The 15783-nt window shown below is 44.8% G+C and overlaps 1 protein-coding gene across 1 annotated transcript in view; it reads right to left on the bottom strand.

Annotated features, from left to right (window-relative positions):
- Window positions 1-15783, bottom strand: part of LOC128441773 (cadherin-4) — a 210685-nt gene that overhangs the window by 43528 nt on the left and 151374 nt on the right. The window contains exon 5 of the mRNA XM_053423858.1: window positions 7232-7429. Coding sequence (XP_053279833.1) covers window positions 7232-7429 — 198 coding nt within the window. The remainder of the gene's footprint in view (window positions 1-7231; window positions 7430-15783) is intronic.

The following is a 15783-nucleotide window of genomic DNA, read 5'->3' as shown; positions in this document are numbered from 1 at the left end:
GTCTCTCTGTCTGTCTCCCTGTCTGTCTCTCTGTCTGTCTCTCTGTCTGTCTCTCTGTCTGTCTCTCTGTCCGTCTGCCAGCCTGTCTGTCAGCCCGTCCTCTCCGTTTCCACCGACCTTGTCTCATATCGCCAACAATCACCGCCACCCACAGCCCCTCACTTCATCACTGGTCCCCACCTCCCCGAGTCCCCTCCCGAATATCTTTCTTCCAATTTCACTGCACATTATTTTTTCATGTCATCTGAGGAATAGATTCTTGGCTCTCCTTCATCCCGCTGATCCGCCGGGTCGCCGGGGCCAACCTCCCGGGGACCAGACAGAGGCTGTTTGTTAAGCCGTTATTTATCTCCTTCATAAAGTCCTCCTCATCTCCTATTAAGGAGCCCAGAACTGTTGCCCTTGACTCACATATAACTCTGGTGTCTTTTGCTGGGATGATTTACTGTTTAATTTAACACCAACTGAACCCAGGAGGGGAGCCCGCCTGGTGCTGCCTGATGTCATATCTGAGAGGAATGTGGTGGGGGGGATTTGTGAATATGTGTGTGTGTGTGTGTGTGTGTGTGTGTGTGTGTGTGTGTGTGTGTGCTGTCTGAGTGAGTGTGAGCGAGTGGGTGGCTGAGGCGGAGTTTTTCTCTTGTTTGTTTTGTTGCTGTTAAGCCTAAGTCGGAGCGGCTCTGGGCCTGGATGTGCACAAGCCGGCCGCGGCTGGATTTCCTTCTCTCCAGCCGAGTGCGACTGATGAACATGTTTACCGGGACTTCACGCCACTAATTTCAAAATAATGAGATATTAAACTGTGAAAATTACATTTCAGTCTCACTTCCCCCCGAACACAAAAGGGAAACAAAGGCCAAGTGCTGTTGACAAATGCATGAATGTAGTAACAATTTGTTTACCTCATCAATACCTGTAGATTAGGAGACTCCATTTCCCCCGGGGCTGATAGATGTGATTATATTGATCTCACTAATTTCATTAGGAGGAAAGGAAATGCAGTTCATAAAGTATTTTGGTGCCGAGACAAAGGTGTGGCCCTCGGGAAAACAGTGAATCATTTTGGGGGGGGGAGACAAGACTCTGGAGTGTCAAATAAAACATGGAGCTATTCCCTTCATATTTCATGAACGCCCTGGCTCACCTCCTTGCGTGAGATATTAATGCAGCCTCAGATGCTCACCTCTTCTCTTAAATACCCGAGTCTCACACTATTCGGAAAATGGTCTATAATGTTTTATTAATCAGCTGACCTGTCAGAACGGACGGCGGTGAGCATGCCTCTCCATCACTAAGACTCCATTAGCAGGAGTAACAATGCAAAGCACTCTCGACTTCCTCCCACCGGCTCTTCAGCTTCAGTCACAGGAGCAGTTATTTTTAGGGGAATAAATGAACAGTCGTCATATGTGAACACTTTAACTTTACACTTATGTGTGAGGGGGTTGATCCACTTGTGCACATGATGAGCACTTAAGAAGTCAGGCTATGTTTTTTCTTTTTGATAAATCCGTTATTTGAATTTCTGAAATATCCTTTGTCTCCGTAGCAAAGTTCATTTCTTGAGTTTGACTGGGTTTTTGCGCTAAAGGGCGAAGAGATGATCAGAAACATAAACGTAATGATTCCTAACACATCTCTACATCCCCGTCGAATTGGTGCAAAACCCTGCTGCTGGGATTATTACTGGTTACGGATTCCAGCATCCTCGCTGGTTGTTTTCACATTGATTTTAAGATTCTATTGATGAAGCAGGTCCAACGTCACCAGTAGAGCACGGCTAAAAAGAAGACCAGCAGATATCAAATATTTGGCCGGGTGATTTGCGGTGTCAGCTGGAATAAAAGTCGAAGCTTGGGGTTTGGAAGAAGGAACACCTTCTCTGAATTCCTGAGGAAGTGAAACCAAACAAAAAAAGCCAAGAGTTTAAAGTGGCCAAGATGTTTTAGTGAGTAAAAACAAAGAAGGAATCAAGTGCTGACACGGCTGTTTGTGCTTTTTCCCCCCAGAGTGGACCAAGGTCTCTCGGTCCTTTTTTCTCCCTCTTCAAACTTTACAGGAGGTCCATCCATTCTAGTTTAGTGTTTCCTTTATTTACTTCCCCTGGCCAATGAAGAGAGAGCATGTGTGTTGGAGGACGTGCGGCTGCCAGGAAAGAGACTTTACGAGAACATCGAAAGAATGCAAGACAAAACACCGCCAAGAAGAAAGTCCTCTTGAGTACATATACACCACTGCACATCCTGTAGAGTTCATGTGTTTGATAGACTTAGACGTAGCCACACATTTAAGTGTTTTCACAGCCGGAATTTATTTAGTCCCGAGAACTCTGCTGTCCGACATTCATAAAGCGTTCCACATGGGCAGCGCTGTGGTTTCCCAGTGACCGAGCTCCGGATTGGACTGGGATCCTTAAATACTCGCATCCCAGCGTTTCACCATCCTGTGGCTTCTCTGGTCGACTAGTTTAAAAAAAAAAAACACACAAACACAAATACACTACGGAGTCCCATTTTTCTAGCTTAGCTTTTTCTCCTCTTTGTTCAGGGATAAAGCAGAAATTCGAACAAACAAAAACCCAGAACAATGAGCATTTACAAAGGCAACACCGCTTTACAGAACCTTTATTTGCCTCCTGTGTAGGACAAGTCATTTCTCTCAAGTGCCCGTGTGTGCGTATGTTTGTTTGTTTGTCATCGAAGCGTGCGTGCATGTGCTTGTCTCAGCGGGGGGGGCGTGGAAAAGGATGAAGCGGGCAGACTCGAGCTGTGCAGTGCTGGTGTTGGCCGGGCGGCGGGGTGGCAGATGCCAGAAGCCTCCATTAGGCTCGAGGGGAGGAGGCTGCGAACGGCATTTCTCCGGGAAGTCTATCAGACCTAAACACAAACACAGACGTTCTCTCTAATCCCGGTCTAGCCCTACACTCCCTTCTCTTGCTCCTTTTTCCTTTCTCTCTCTTGTTCTCAATCATACCCAAACCCTTTGTACCCCCCTCCTCCCTCCCCTACACCCTGCCCTCAAATTCTCCAATTCAATCAGCTCCAGCTCACTTGTACAGTATGTTGCTTTTTGTTCCTTTCCTTTTTCTCTCCGTTGTTTTTGTTGTTGCCGTGTCTGTCGGTGAAGCGGAGCAGTCATTAATCACCAGTAAACGTACACGGAGGAGAAGGCAGACACCTCGGGGGGGGGGGGGGGGGGGGGGGGGGGGGGTTCTCTCATTCTGCTACATGCTCAATGGAGAAAGATGTGGAAAGTGGAGCACAGGTGCTGCAGCGAGCACAATGAACACAACCAGATGCAATGCAACACACACACACCGGATAAGATGCAAAGGCTGTGAAGCTGCTTCCAGGAAGTAAATACACACATCACATAACGGATATAAATGGCTTGTCGATAAAAGTCCAGGATTTCAAACAAAGCTAACACTTTCTCTTCATAGCACTCAATACAGGGCTTTAGACAAGTAGCCATTTATTTGGCTTATTGCTCTCACTGCTGCTTTTTCACTCCGTGGTATTCCTGTCAATATAGCGCCCCTGTGATTATTGAAAGTACAGACGCACTTTATCAGGATATCTGGCTTCTGGGTCTCAAGGACACGCGGCAGGTGGGAAGAACAAGAATCCTTCCAAAGAAATATTATCGAATAAAGCAACAGTTTAGCTGAAGTTGAAGAGATTTTCACGTCCCTTAAATCCAAGCTCTAAAAGTAATGTCTTTCTTTTGTCACAATCGTATTACCGTTTAGTGTTTTTTATTATTTTAAGAAAATGGTAGAAATGAAGAGTGAAGACAGAGTGAACACTGAGTGAACAATTACCTGAGAATTGAAGGTGAGAAGGAAGAGAGAAAAAAGAGCCTGTGAGGAATAATCTTGGTAACGATCAGCTGTTCCCTCGGGAAAGAACATCACATTTTATTAACCGTTATAATAATTGACGGTTTGGTAAATTGCCATGACAACAGCTGTTATCCTGACTATGTGAATCTAGATTCCAGTAAAAAAAAAAAAAAACTACACAGCTCTTCAAAATGTTCATGTTTGCCAAGTCTGATGTCAATGATACCATGACATCATCTGCATCTGCAACTCAGACATGAACAAACCCACATCTCTCCTCCCTCACGTTCTCCCACAGGCCAGAGTCAGTGAACAGCAAAAATGACAAAAGTTGGTTACCGGGCCCAAAGTGTATTCACACTCTCATCTTGTTCCGTGGCTTGATAGTTGTTTCATCAAGGCATTGCTCACTTTTCCTGCTGACGCTGGTTCTAACAGGGGGTTAAGGGAGCCGAGTGGCGGTGGAGGAGGGGGATGGTTACGTTTGAGTCTTTATTTACCCGAGCAAAAGAAAATCGATGTGTCTCCGCCGTAGGAGAAGTGCGCGGATCAATGCAAGGTTTCAAAAAGCCTCTGTGAGAAATCGATGTCCCTTACATGCTATTGATGGCTGTTTGGCTGCAGAAGAAAGAGAACGACAGAGAACAACTGTTTATTGTGAAAGATGAGGCCTCGCTCCCTTCGTTTTAGTCTTTCTGGATCTCTTCTTCCCTTTTGTTTGCTCCAGAACAGTCGAGTGTTGCTGTTTCCTCTCCATTGCTTTCTTAGCACTTTTTGGCAGAAGTTACACACTACTCACTGTCAATTATTTTAACAAACCATTGCAGTAAAGGAAACAGGAGCTACATCCAAGAGGGCTTGACGTTAACCCTTTGAGTTGCACCGTGCTCCTCCATGCACAACGGACAGGGCGCGAGTGCCGGAGCAATTATCTCAGTGCTGCTATTAATAAATCGGAGTCGATATAATTTCTCTCTGAGCTTTGACACTGTCTTGGCTTTGGAGCACGACGGGAGTCCAGTGCTGCCAAGTCAACATCTCCCTCGGGCCATGTCAGGCTGCGGAGCTCAGGGGCCAGTCAGCGGGGCCCCGGTCCTGACACCTGCCCGATCCGGTGCCGGCCTGATCAAAGCGACAGTGCTGCAGACCTGCGGAGATGCAGGTGAGGGCTGCTGTCACCCCCGCCTGTCCAGCTGATGGCGACTTGGTCAGGGCAGGGAGGGAGAGCGGCGGGCTGGCGAGTAGGGCCGCCGCCTGCGTGTCACTCACTGCTCTGCCGGATGACAGGACGGCCCATTAGGATGGGGACTGACATCACAGGCCATTAGGGGAGCCGTCACACAGCCGAGGCACTCGGAGCGCTGAGCGGCACATGCAAACACTGTTCACTCCGTGGTTTATATTATTATTTAAATAGCAATTTAAGTTATGAAGTCATTACAAAAAAATCTGTCTTCACCTTTCCTTGGATTTTGTTGTTGTTTTGAGTACGATTTTAAACTGAGGGAATTGAAACAGATGCACGTAAGCCTCAGTTCTCCAAAGAAGAGCAACGAGGTTATAAAACTGGACAAAACACATAAACAACAAGTGAAGCAAAATCATCCTCATGCCATTCACCCCCCCCGAAGAGCTGTCTCCTTGTTAAAATCACTAGCTCTCAGTTCGGCGCTGCCTGCCCTCCAGTCATCATTAAAGAGAAAGACGGGAACCTGAGAGCCCAACAGAGGCATCAACACGCATCACTTCTCCTTTATGCTCTGAACGCTCCGGTCTCAGCGATCCACCAGCCCCTGACGGACCTGTTTACTGCACAGAGTGGATTGTTGTTGGTAGCTCACTATACTTCCAAATCTTCCTTTGATTCGTCTTCTCCAGGCTCCGTCGCTCTCTGGTTCTGACCCAACCGTGGAAGCAGCAGAACCCGTGAGGCCGGTTTACGGCTGGGTGTCGCTCTTCTGAGGGGCTCAGCGGGCTTAAGAAACGAGTGCCACGCTGTGCCGGGCTGTGCCGGGCTGTGCCGGGCTGTGCCGTGCCGATGGGATGCGTTCCAGCTGCAGACCCACTTCAACTCCAAATACAAAAGACTACAAACTCTCTTCTCTTTGAAATAAAAAATAAAATAAAAAGTTTCCCTCAAGCAGCTCCCCGGGCATTTCCCTGGGGATTGGATGAAACCCGGCTGAAAAACAAAGAACAGAAACAAAACAAGACAAGACAAAAAAAGAAAAAACACAGAAGAAGAAAATAACTGCCTCCTTTGCACAATTTAAGACCCAAAAGAGATAAACTGTGAGAGTTTTGTAAACAGCGAGGAAAAGCTGATGGCTACATATTCCAGATAAAGGAGGGAGGGAAAGTGGGAGCAGGGAAAAGCAGCGGTCTCCAGGAATGATGGGTTTTGATGAATTACAGCGCGCACCACAGGCTCGGAGTCGGGAGCTTCGCTGTGAGACAGACTAACTGAACCGTCTGCTATGACAGAACCTCTGAGGTCTAAGCACTGTGCAGCTCATGCTTCTCACACAGCAACACATTCACAAACCTTTGTTTAGTGGTTTCTCTCTTAGAGCCTCAACCACCAACCTTCACCGTGTCATATTTACATTTTTGCACAAATCAAAACTCGGCAGTTTTTGAAGAAATAAAATTTGCTGTGATAGAAGTCGGTCATTGTCGCCACGTTACGATCTTGAGCGAGAGCCGGTTTGTGGAGCTGGGATTACAAGGTGTTGCTACTTGTAAACTCTGTGTTGTGTAGACATGGATGCACACAGGGACACACATGCGGGGAGAGGATGCAGTCGAGTCCTCTGTCATGTTGTTACCTGTGATTTATTTCAGTTTTAATATCCTTACGGGGGCGCAGAGGAATGAACCCCTGTCCTGCTCTTGTTGAGCCAGAGAACGGCGGCTTTTCATACTTTCTCTCTCTATCTCACTGGAGACCCAGAGTTACGGCTTCAGTAAAGATCCTGTGACAAATTCTATTGTTATGGAGCGGCTATAAAAATGGAATTGAACTTCGAGCAACCTTTTCTGAAACGGCCTGATAAAGGAAAGAAAAAGACGAACAAAGGAGCAGAAATAATCATTTGTTTCCCCGTGAACCGGCCGGACCTCACGGTGTGGGAGAACCTCGCCTGAGCTCGGCCTGGGAATGACGGGGAAACCTCACCATGGTTTAAATACCATAAGGATTTTGTGGCTATAATTACATCGGGGGGGGGGGGGGGGGGGGGGGGGGGGGTTGGAGAGCCAAACCAGTTATTCTAATGCACTTTTGTTCAATATCAAAGTCCATCACACAGCATTAGCCGTGAAGGGGCCCTCGAGACATCCCAGCAGTAAATTCAGAACAAATCAGCCATCAGGTCTGTCACTTACGCTGACGAGCATCTGAGGGAATGGTCCTCGAGAGTTCTCCGCCACATTGATCGGCGGGATCACCCAGTCCCTCTTCTGCCGCCGCAGACCCTTGGAGCCGTTCCGGCCAGTCCCGGAGAACATGATGACAGGAGGCGGGACCTGGAACTCGTCCTTCTTCTCTTTTCTCTCGGCGACCTCTCCATCTTGCTTTGTGACCTTTAAAAACAACAGAAAGGTTTTTACTTAGCAGGCAGGATGTGCTTTTTATTTATGAAAGCAGTAAATGATGTGTCTCTTTCAGTCTCGAGGTAGAAATTGGCAGAACAGCAAGAAAAGCAACAACATTCAAGGCTCGTGAATCCGGTTGAAATGACACATCTGATGAATTTGTGATGCGTGAATACGTTGAGATTTTTAGGACTCGTCTTTGTGAATAAGTGTCATTCAGATACTAAGAGGTTAGTGCTGTACAAGCAGCCTATAGGGAAGTGGAGAGGTCTGTATATCTAATGCTGAGCAGCAGAGCAGAACTCAAACTATGGCTGCTGACTACATCAAATCCTATTAACAACCAAACTCTGCACATTCTCTCATCTGATCACATAGGATGAATATTTAGATAAGGAAACTGTTAGCTGGTTTTACCTTTTACCACTAAAATATTCTTATATATTTATATATGTATTTTTTTTGTTTTTATATTTATATATATGTTTTTATACTATCCACTCCAGCAGCACAAGAACACTTCCCTACGAGACACTGACACAATCACATGATTGCATTCTGTACCATAGGGTCAGACCCATTCCTTTACCTGTATCTGTAATATGTTCTACCTATGTATATGTGATTTATGTATGTATGTCGGTTAAGTGTATAAGTGTATAAGCTACTGGATGACCTAAATTTCCCACGGGATTAATAAAGTATACATCTATCTATCTATCTATCTATCTATCTATCTATCTATCTATTTGCTTAAATTAATCTATCACCTACAACTTTAGAGCTAATGTTACTCCGAGTCTGGTTCTGATGAGTTGGTTCATTGCTGGTGAACAGGTGTATAACTCAGGGGAAGGCAGATGAATGTGATCTGACAGTAACTGCAGTGAGGAGTGTATAAAAAGCGCCTGGCTGACCTCCAGCTGCATCGTGAAAGGCATTCTGTACAGTGTTTCTGCTATCTCCACAGCCGAGGAGAAAACATGGTGTTACTATGGAAACAAAAGTGCACGGTGTACATCCTGTATTTGAAAGATGTGATAGAACCGATTCACAAACACACACACACACACACACACACACACACACACACACACACACACACACACACACACACACACATACACAGTCACTCATTCTGCTGAAAGATGTGAACTCGACATTCAAGCTAATTATTGTTTTCAGAACAAACTGTGACTGGTGCATTCGTTAAGAACAGTTCAGTTTTAGATTTAACAAACTGCGACTTCTTTCCTTCAGTCAGGGGATTTAATCCTTGAAGATTCCTCTAGACACACATAATAAAAGACACAGGAAAACAAAGGATTTGAAATGAGTGCATGTAGGTAATAGACTATTCTGTAATAATGATAATGACGCTTAAGAGTGGAATAGCTAAAGGCAACAAATGGGCAAGACCTGGAGAAAGGTTATATAATTCATACTTTAACCATTTTGCTCTATTAGCTGGAACTACACGGCAATCAAGAAAATGAATTAAAGTAACTTCAGTTTTCTGGGTCTGTAAATGTCCTGAGCTCTGAAAACAAGAATTTAACTGTGGTATAAATGTAGACACGTCTCTGCAGGTGCATTGAGCTCTCAATACTTAAACAAATACATTTTTCAGTTCACATAAACACATAAATCAGTAATTATTATTATTTTTAAGGTCAGAGCAAGTCTTACACATAAACCTGTGTTATTGTCTTCTAAATGAATGTGTCACATGACTGTTTTGGTCCTATCAGGATTGAGCGATTTTGCCTGCAGCAAAGCTTAAGCTAGTTTAATTAACTGAATGATGAATAATGAGACCGAAGAGCCCGCCGGCACATTCACGTCAGCAGAGGTCTGAACCTCCTCTGTTGTTCAGTGTGATATCGGAAAGAAGCTTCAACTACAAACTCACTGAAATGCTCAGTTACCTGCACCCACACTGTAACTGGGACCGGGTAAAACATCTCAAACAGAGCAGCATGGAAATGAAAGAATGCTGCACAGCTGAAGTAGGAAGCCTCAGTTCCTCGAGGCACAACATCAACTGTTTGGATTGTGCCAACTAAACAACAAACACAATGTGTTAAATCCGATGATATCGATCATTAGTGCCGTCGTGCATCAGACCTGAACAGCACAGAACTTCTAAAGTGTGAGAGTCCCGGTGTGAAATCTGAATTATTTATATGTATGCATGTGCACATATATAAATATATATATCTACAAAAGAGATCATAAACTTCAGACTCTGTCATTTACACCGACTATAAAAATCCTATTAACAGAGATCAAGGCTCAGGCTGGATTTACAGCCCCTCTCAATAGACAGTGACAGCTGAATCACAGACACATACTTCAATCATACAGTATTCTCCCATCATACACTTCCCTCACGCGCTCCCTGCAGGCGGAGAGAAATCACCACCACAAACCTGTCTGTTTGAAAGATGCTCAAATAAGGATTTTGAAAGGAGGCCATTTTCCATCTCCTCGTGAACATTAACTCACCCGTGAGTCACAGGGAGCTACATCAAATCCTGAAAAGTATCAAGCATATCACCGACTTAACATAACGTCCTTCTGTGGAGATGCTGCAGAAATACATTAACAGGAACTACAGGGAATCCACTTCATTATAGATGCTTCCAGGGGGGGTAGAAAACTAACAAAAGTCATTGAAAATACAGTAAGAGAGCTTTAATTGTGTAGCCCAGGGCAAACAGAGTGTAGATAATCAGATGTTGCTCCTAACGCTCGAGTTTATTAGACATATTTACACCTTCTCAAGGTTAGGTAGGGTCCACGGTTTCACCAGGCTCATCTCTCAACTACCGTGCTGCAGGTCCCAGGGGATGCAATAGATGTGCGGTACAGATATATATATAAAGGTTATTTCAAATTGACATTCCGGAGAGTTGTTCCACCGAAAGTTTACCAACATATCTCAAGGTTGCGAGGCAGAAAAGGAAAACATGTCAAGAATTCAGTCACGAACGTCTTTGTTGAAGCAATGCGTCAGTTGCACTCTCGGTCTCAATCACATTTCCCTGAGCCATCCCCTTGCTCCCGCTCTCCACCCTAGCCCTTCTCCTCCACTGTTATTGTTTTCCCCCCCGTCTCTCCTCCCAGTCAGGGCTGACAACTCGTCTCGATAACAGCGATTCCTCGTGCACCGGGGCTGTGTTCGACTGATGGCGCACCACAAGGTGAAAACAGCAAGTTCCACCCGTTCCAAGCATTTCTCCCACCGCGCCCCAGCACATTCCCAGTTCCTGCCTTCGTCATGTCTGCCTCCGGGGCAGGAATATGAAAAAAAAACATATATTTCCATCCATTCATTCAACATCCGTTCACTTGTTTATGGAGGCTTGTGCAATAAAAGCAGTTTACGACCTGATTTAGATAAACATTTGAATGTGTACAACTGCAAATAAAGAATGAGGGTCAAACAGGGAGAGGTTTAGAAGGGTTGTCAAAGTAGCAGTGAACACAGTCGGATTAATTCAGAGCCCGGTCGACCGAAAACATCAGCGCATCCTTCAGAACGAGAGACGTTGCATGAATGTGGACTCTGCATTCAAATGTGTACAAATCTGCCAGTGACTCTTTCCATGCAGAAGTGTTTTTGTGTTTGGGGAAGAGCCAGGTCGGGAACTGTAGTGAAGCAGTTAGATTCACCATGAATGAGAGGTACATGTGAGGAGATAGCTCCTGTCAATACTGCTTGTGAATAATAATAACATGTATTATTCTGTATGATTCTGCTGGTGTTAAAATTCTGAAACTGAAGCAAACTCTCATTGCTGCCACTACTTCAGATGCAGCCTGTTGAGTTTAAGTAAAAGATTGACATACTTCTTTTAAAAGCCGCGACAAAAAATTAGTTTTTAAGGTAAACATAGTATTAGATTTATACTTGAGTGCACATGTAATGCATATAATTACCAGGACAAAGGGAAATTTAAAACACCGGTGCTGTTATTTTCCACTTTCCCAGTGCAACTTCAGCAGTAGCAACCTTTGAATAACTGTGTTTACTCCCAACCGTGCACCACTAAACATCTCTCCGGTTATCATTTCTCTTCTAGTTGACCAAAGGAGTTTGCAGTCTATGTATTTGATTATGTGAGTGGCTGTGGGTCCTAAATCAATGGGGGTGGAGCAGAAGTGATTTATAGTTACATCTGACAATACGAGCAAAGGGGTTGGCCCCAGTATGAAAAACTACACAATTCTGCACTTTTTAATCAAATGCGGGAAAAAAGGGCAGAACTCAAAGTGAAGAATATAGTAGCCTTGATCTATCTGTGCGAAAAAAAGAAAAGATAAAAAGCATGGCAAGATAGAGAGTGATGGAAAAAGAAAAACATAAAACAATCAAAATTGGAAACCACTCACGAGAGATAGAGAAAATGGTTTTGTTTTATAATGGTGGAGGAAAACAGTGCGAGCCGCGAGGAGAATATCTGTGCGAGCTCCATGTCTGTGTGTTTGCTCAACGTCTGTATGCGTTTGTGCAGACATGTGTGTGTGTGTGTCTGTGTGCGAGTGGTTGGGCGTTGCCAGAAAACAAGAAAAATCGAGGGCTTGTAAATTCAGCAGCATAAGAAAAAGAGGTTCAATCACCATACATTTACATATAAAGAGGCGAGTGTTTTTAATACTTCTTCCAGTTTTTCTTCTTCCATTACTCATGTGCAATATGTACCCGTACGGTTCCCCGCCGAGCAGCTGACATTTGAGAATAAAAAAATAAAATACAACACAGGGGCAGGCTGCACTGTTGGAAGACGCCAATGGCTTCTGGCACATATCGAAAGTTGAGGTTTCTGTACAATGCAGTCTATAAAAAGTGTTTTTCTCTTTGTCTCTCTCTCTGTTCTCGCCCGGTCAAGGTCCTCGGAGAGTTGGCTTGTATCTGCCAGCGGAAACAATGCTTTCAAGGCCGACTTCATTAGAGGGACGCCCGAGAGGGAAAGCTTTTAAGGCGGCTTTAAAGGAAATGTGTCAAGCAACCTGGCATATGGTATGTGCTGTGTGCGTCCGTGTGGGGGCGGCTGGAGGAGTGGGCTGCAGAGCGGCATGGGCAAGGTGTTAGTGTTCAGTGTCATCAAGCAGGCGCTCCATTTCAGACATGCATTGTGCGGTGCAGGGCCGCTGGAGCGCTGGTGACACTCACAGGTCCAGGTATGTGCAGCAGTAGGAGGAAATAGGCTCCACTTAGGGCGGTGGAAACAAACTGTAAACACAACTCGGACATTTCCTCATGGTTTAGGCTGCTGGCAAACAACAATCTATTTATAAATCCAGCAGCGAATTGAGATTTGGACTGGTTTTCAGCTCGGAGTCTGGTACCCACCAACTCAAGAGGGTAATATATGGCCCTTTAAAAACTCCACTATCTTCATTCAGCCAGAGACTAACTTTGTTTCCTGATTCGTGTTCCTGTTCATTTCAATCTGTGGGTTTATCAGACATTTACATCTGAAAGTTACTCAAACCACCTAAATGACACTGAGGCAAAGCAACAAATCATAAAGATAAATTCTAAACAGTTCTAAAATAAGTTATCTTTGAATTCATCACTTCAAGTGAGACCTAGCACACACACTAAGTCATGGGATTTGTGATAAATATAAAAGATACAGAACCTTTTCTATAATAGTAGCTTAAACAATATCTACTGTTAAAAAATACGAAAAAACAATCCCAGCAAGTATCTTTAAATCAACTGGTTTCCCCTCAGCCATATTAAAGTAGAGAGAAACTTATCAATAAAACAAAAAAAGAGTGGATTATTGATTGATTATTATTATCATTATAAGACACTATATATTGTATTAGTAAAGTACAACATTTCTAAATTCCTTGTCTCTAATTGGTAGCTGAGGGTAATAGCATGTCCTCATTTGGCCACTAGGGGAGCTCTGCACCCTTGATACAGACCAAACACTCTAATGAGCCTGAGGAGCTTGTTCTCAAACTCGTGGCCCAAAAAAGCACAAGCACTCCTCCTCTTGTTCTCTGCATCTCGTCTGTAGAGAGAAAGTCCAGCTCACATGTTTCCATGGTGCGTATTCACTGTGCTGTGCGACAAGGTCACTGATGGATCCCTTCACATTCAGCCCGTAGTCAGAGGACCAGTCACTGCCAAGCGCAACACGCCTGTATTTGTCAGCAGAGCGGCAAGAGACAGATGTGAGCGGGTTCTGGACAAATGTATTATTTTTCTTTTCCGAGTGTGGGGGGGGGGGGCTTAGTGGGGTTGACTGCATGGGATGGCTGCCCTACATCCCACCAGTGTGGCGAAGGGCGGCAGAGGTGGAGCGAGATATGTTTGGGATGGAGTGAGAGAGGAGGTTGGGGGGGGGGGGGGGCTGTCAGAAGCAGATGTGCCCCCCCTCCGCCCCCCCTACCCCCACCTAAATAAGTCATGCTCCAGATCCTTTTATCTCCACATGCTAACAGGTACCAGTGAGTTCCCCGGAGAGTTGCAAAAAGAAAAAAATAAGGATGGAGAGAGAACAAAACAAAAAAAACAGAGGAAGAGACACAGCGGTGGAGAAAGATCTGTGACCATCACTGCTGCAGGAAGCTTAGGAGGGCTCGTCTGTGGCCGCGGTTCGATTCCCAACGCCGCTTTACTCTTTCTCATTCTAACTCACACAGAGAGAGAGGAAGGGACTGGGAGGCGATGAAATTGATTATGAAACAGGTTAAGCAGCGTCGTGTGTGCACTTATTCAAACTATTTTAAAACATGGAGGATAAGGAGCAGAAGCAAACCAGGAGTCGGATATGAGATTTTTTTTTTTTACAGCTTTACTGATTCCAGAGATTTAAAGGTCGTGTTATTTCCCTTAATCCCACTCAAGAGTGGGAACACACACTTTTTTGACATGCACAGATTTTGGGCTCAAAACCATACAGACACTCTAAACCCTAAACAAAGACACAACCACACAAACAGCGTTCACAATAATTAACATTTTATGCATATTTAGCATAATTCACACTTGATCCAACATAATCGCTTACGAAAAAAATAAATATCACTCTCGCGTGCACACACACACAACCACACCAGACACACACATGCTTAAGCACACTAGCGCTATGTGAACAGGAGTCACTGAGTGTGAAATGGATGCAGCCCCCCCCCCGCCCCCCCAACCCTGGTGCCATCAGCCTTAGCCAGCTGGCGGTGGTCCCGGCTCTACCCCTCCATGCTACTGCCTCCCTAAAACCCTGCATGCTTTGATATCAGCCAGCCCCCGGCTACCCAGACATCTGGAAGTTATTATTCAGCAGAGCACGCCACAAAGCGCCATTTCCATAATGAAACAACACATTTTGTTTCAGCGCCCTGCTTTCTGCTGCTGCCGCCCCTCGCCCCACACATGTTTGATCCAGTGTGCGTAGGGTGCTTCTGACCCCCCCGACCCTGTTTAACTCCTTCACTGTTGGTCAACCCGGTCAGAACTCCTCTGGGTCTCCATATTAGTTTTCTCACACAGGAAAGTCAAGTTCAATAGAAGGTCAAATAACCCTTCAAACGCCGTGGTTTCATAAACACATACTAAGCATTGAATCCTTTTAAACCCGAATTAGAAAAGTGTGAAAATGAAGGCCAAGTTATTCAGAGCCAAAACCAAATCCTCCCTCTTACACCCACTCTGACTAATAGATCGTTTGTTGGCTGATGTCCCGCTCCGGTTCTCGAATGGTCTTTAGATTGTACGACTGACTTTGTGCCATCTCTTCTGTTTCCTGGCCGTGCGCACTCCAAAGAAAAACCAGCCGAAATCAATTCATGGTCGGGTTCTTAATGGTCTGAAGAGGCAGCACTCAAAGTTGAAAAACTCCAGAAAGTTAAACAACTTGGAAAAAGTCATGAAAAGTCAGTTCTTCAATCATCTAAACCAACCTTCAGAGGAGTTCTGTATTCCATTTATTTTCATCTTCTGCTTACACATAAATCTGAACTTCACAGTTTATCGTGAGGTATGAATAAGTCAGGAATCAGCGAGTGATGGCCGGGCAGCTCGAAATGGCTTCTGAAGTGCAACTGAGATGCTGTCAAGCTCTTTCTGTTATTCTCTTATTTACCTGAAACTGTGACTGGTTCAGCGTTCAATGCTGGTTTGGGAAGCAGCCACCCAGCAACATTAACTGGAATACAGTCAATAAGTAAAGAAAAAAAAGGTCTATACCAGGGGAGAACATTGTCAGCATTCATTTCAATGCAGTGTAGGTAAAAAACAAGAGAGGGCGTGTATTGTGATATCTGTGTTTCCTTAATGCTCCAGTTTACATTTGCAAACAGAGACACAGAAACCAGAG

This window comes from Pleuronectes platessa, chromosome 6 (assembly GCF_947347685.1).
Source record: "Pleuronectes platessa chromosome 6, fPlePla1.1, whole genome shotgun sequence".
NCBI lineage: Eukaryota > Metazoa > Chordata > Actinopteri > Pleuronectiformes > Pleuronectidae > Pleuronectes > Pleuronectes platessa.
This window is presented reverse-complemented; position numbering and strand designations above follow the sequence as displayed.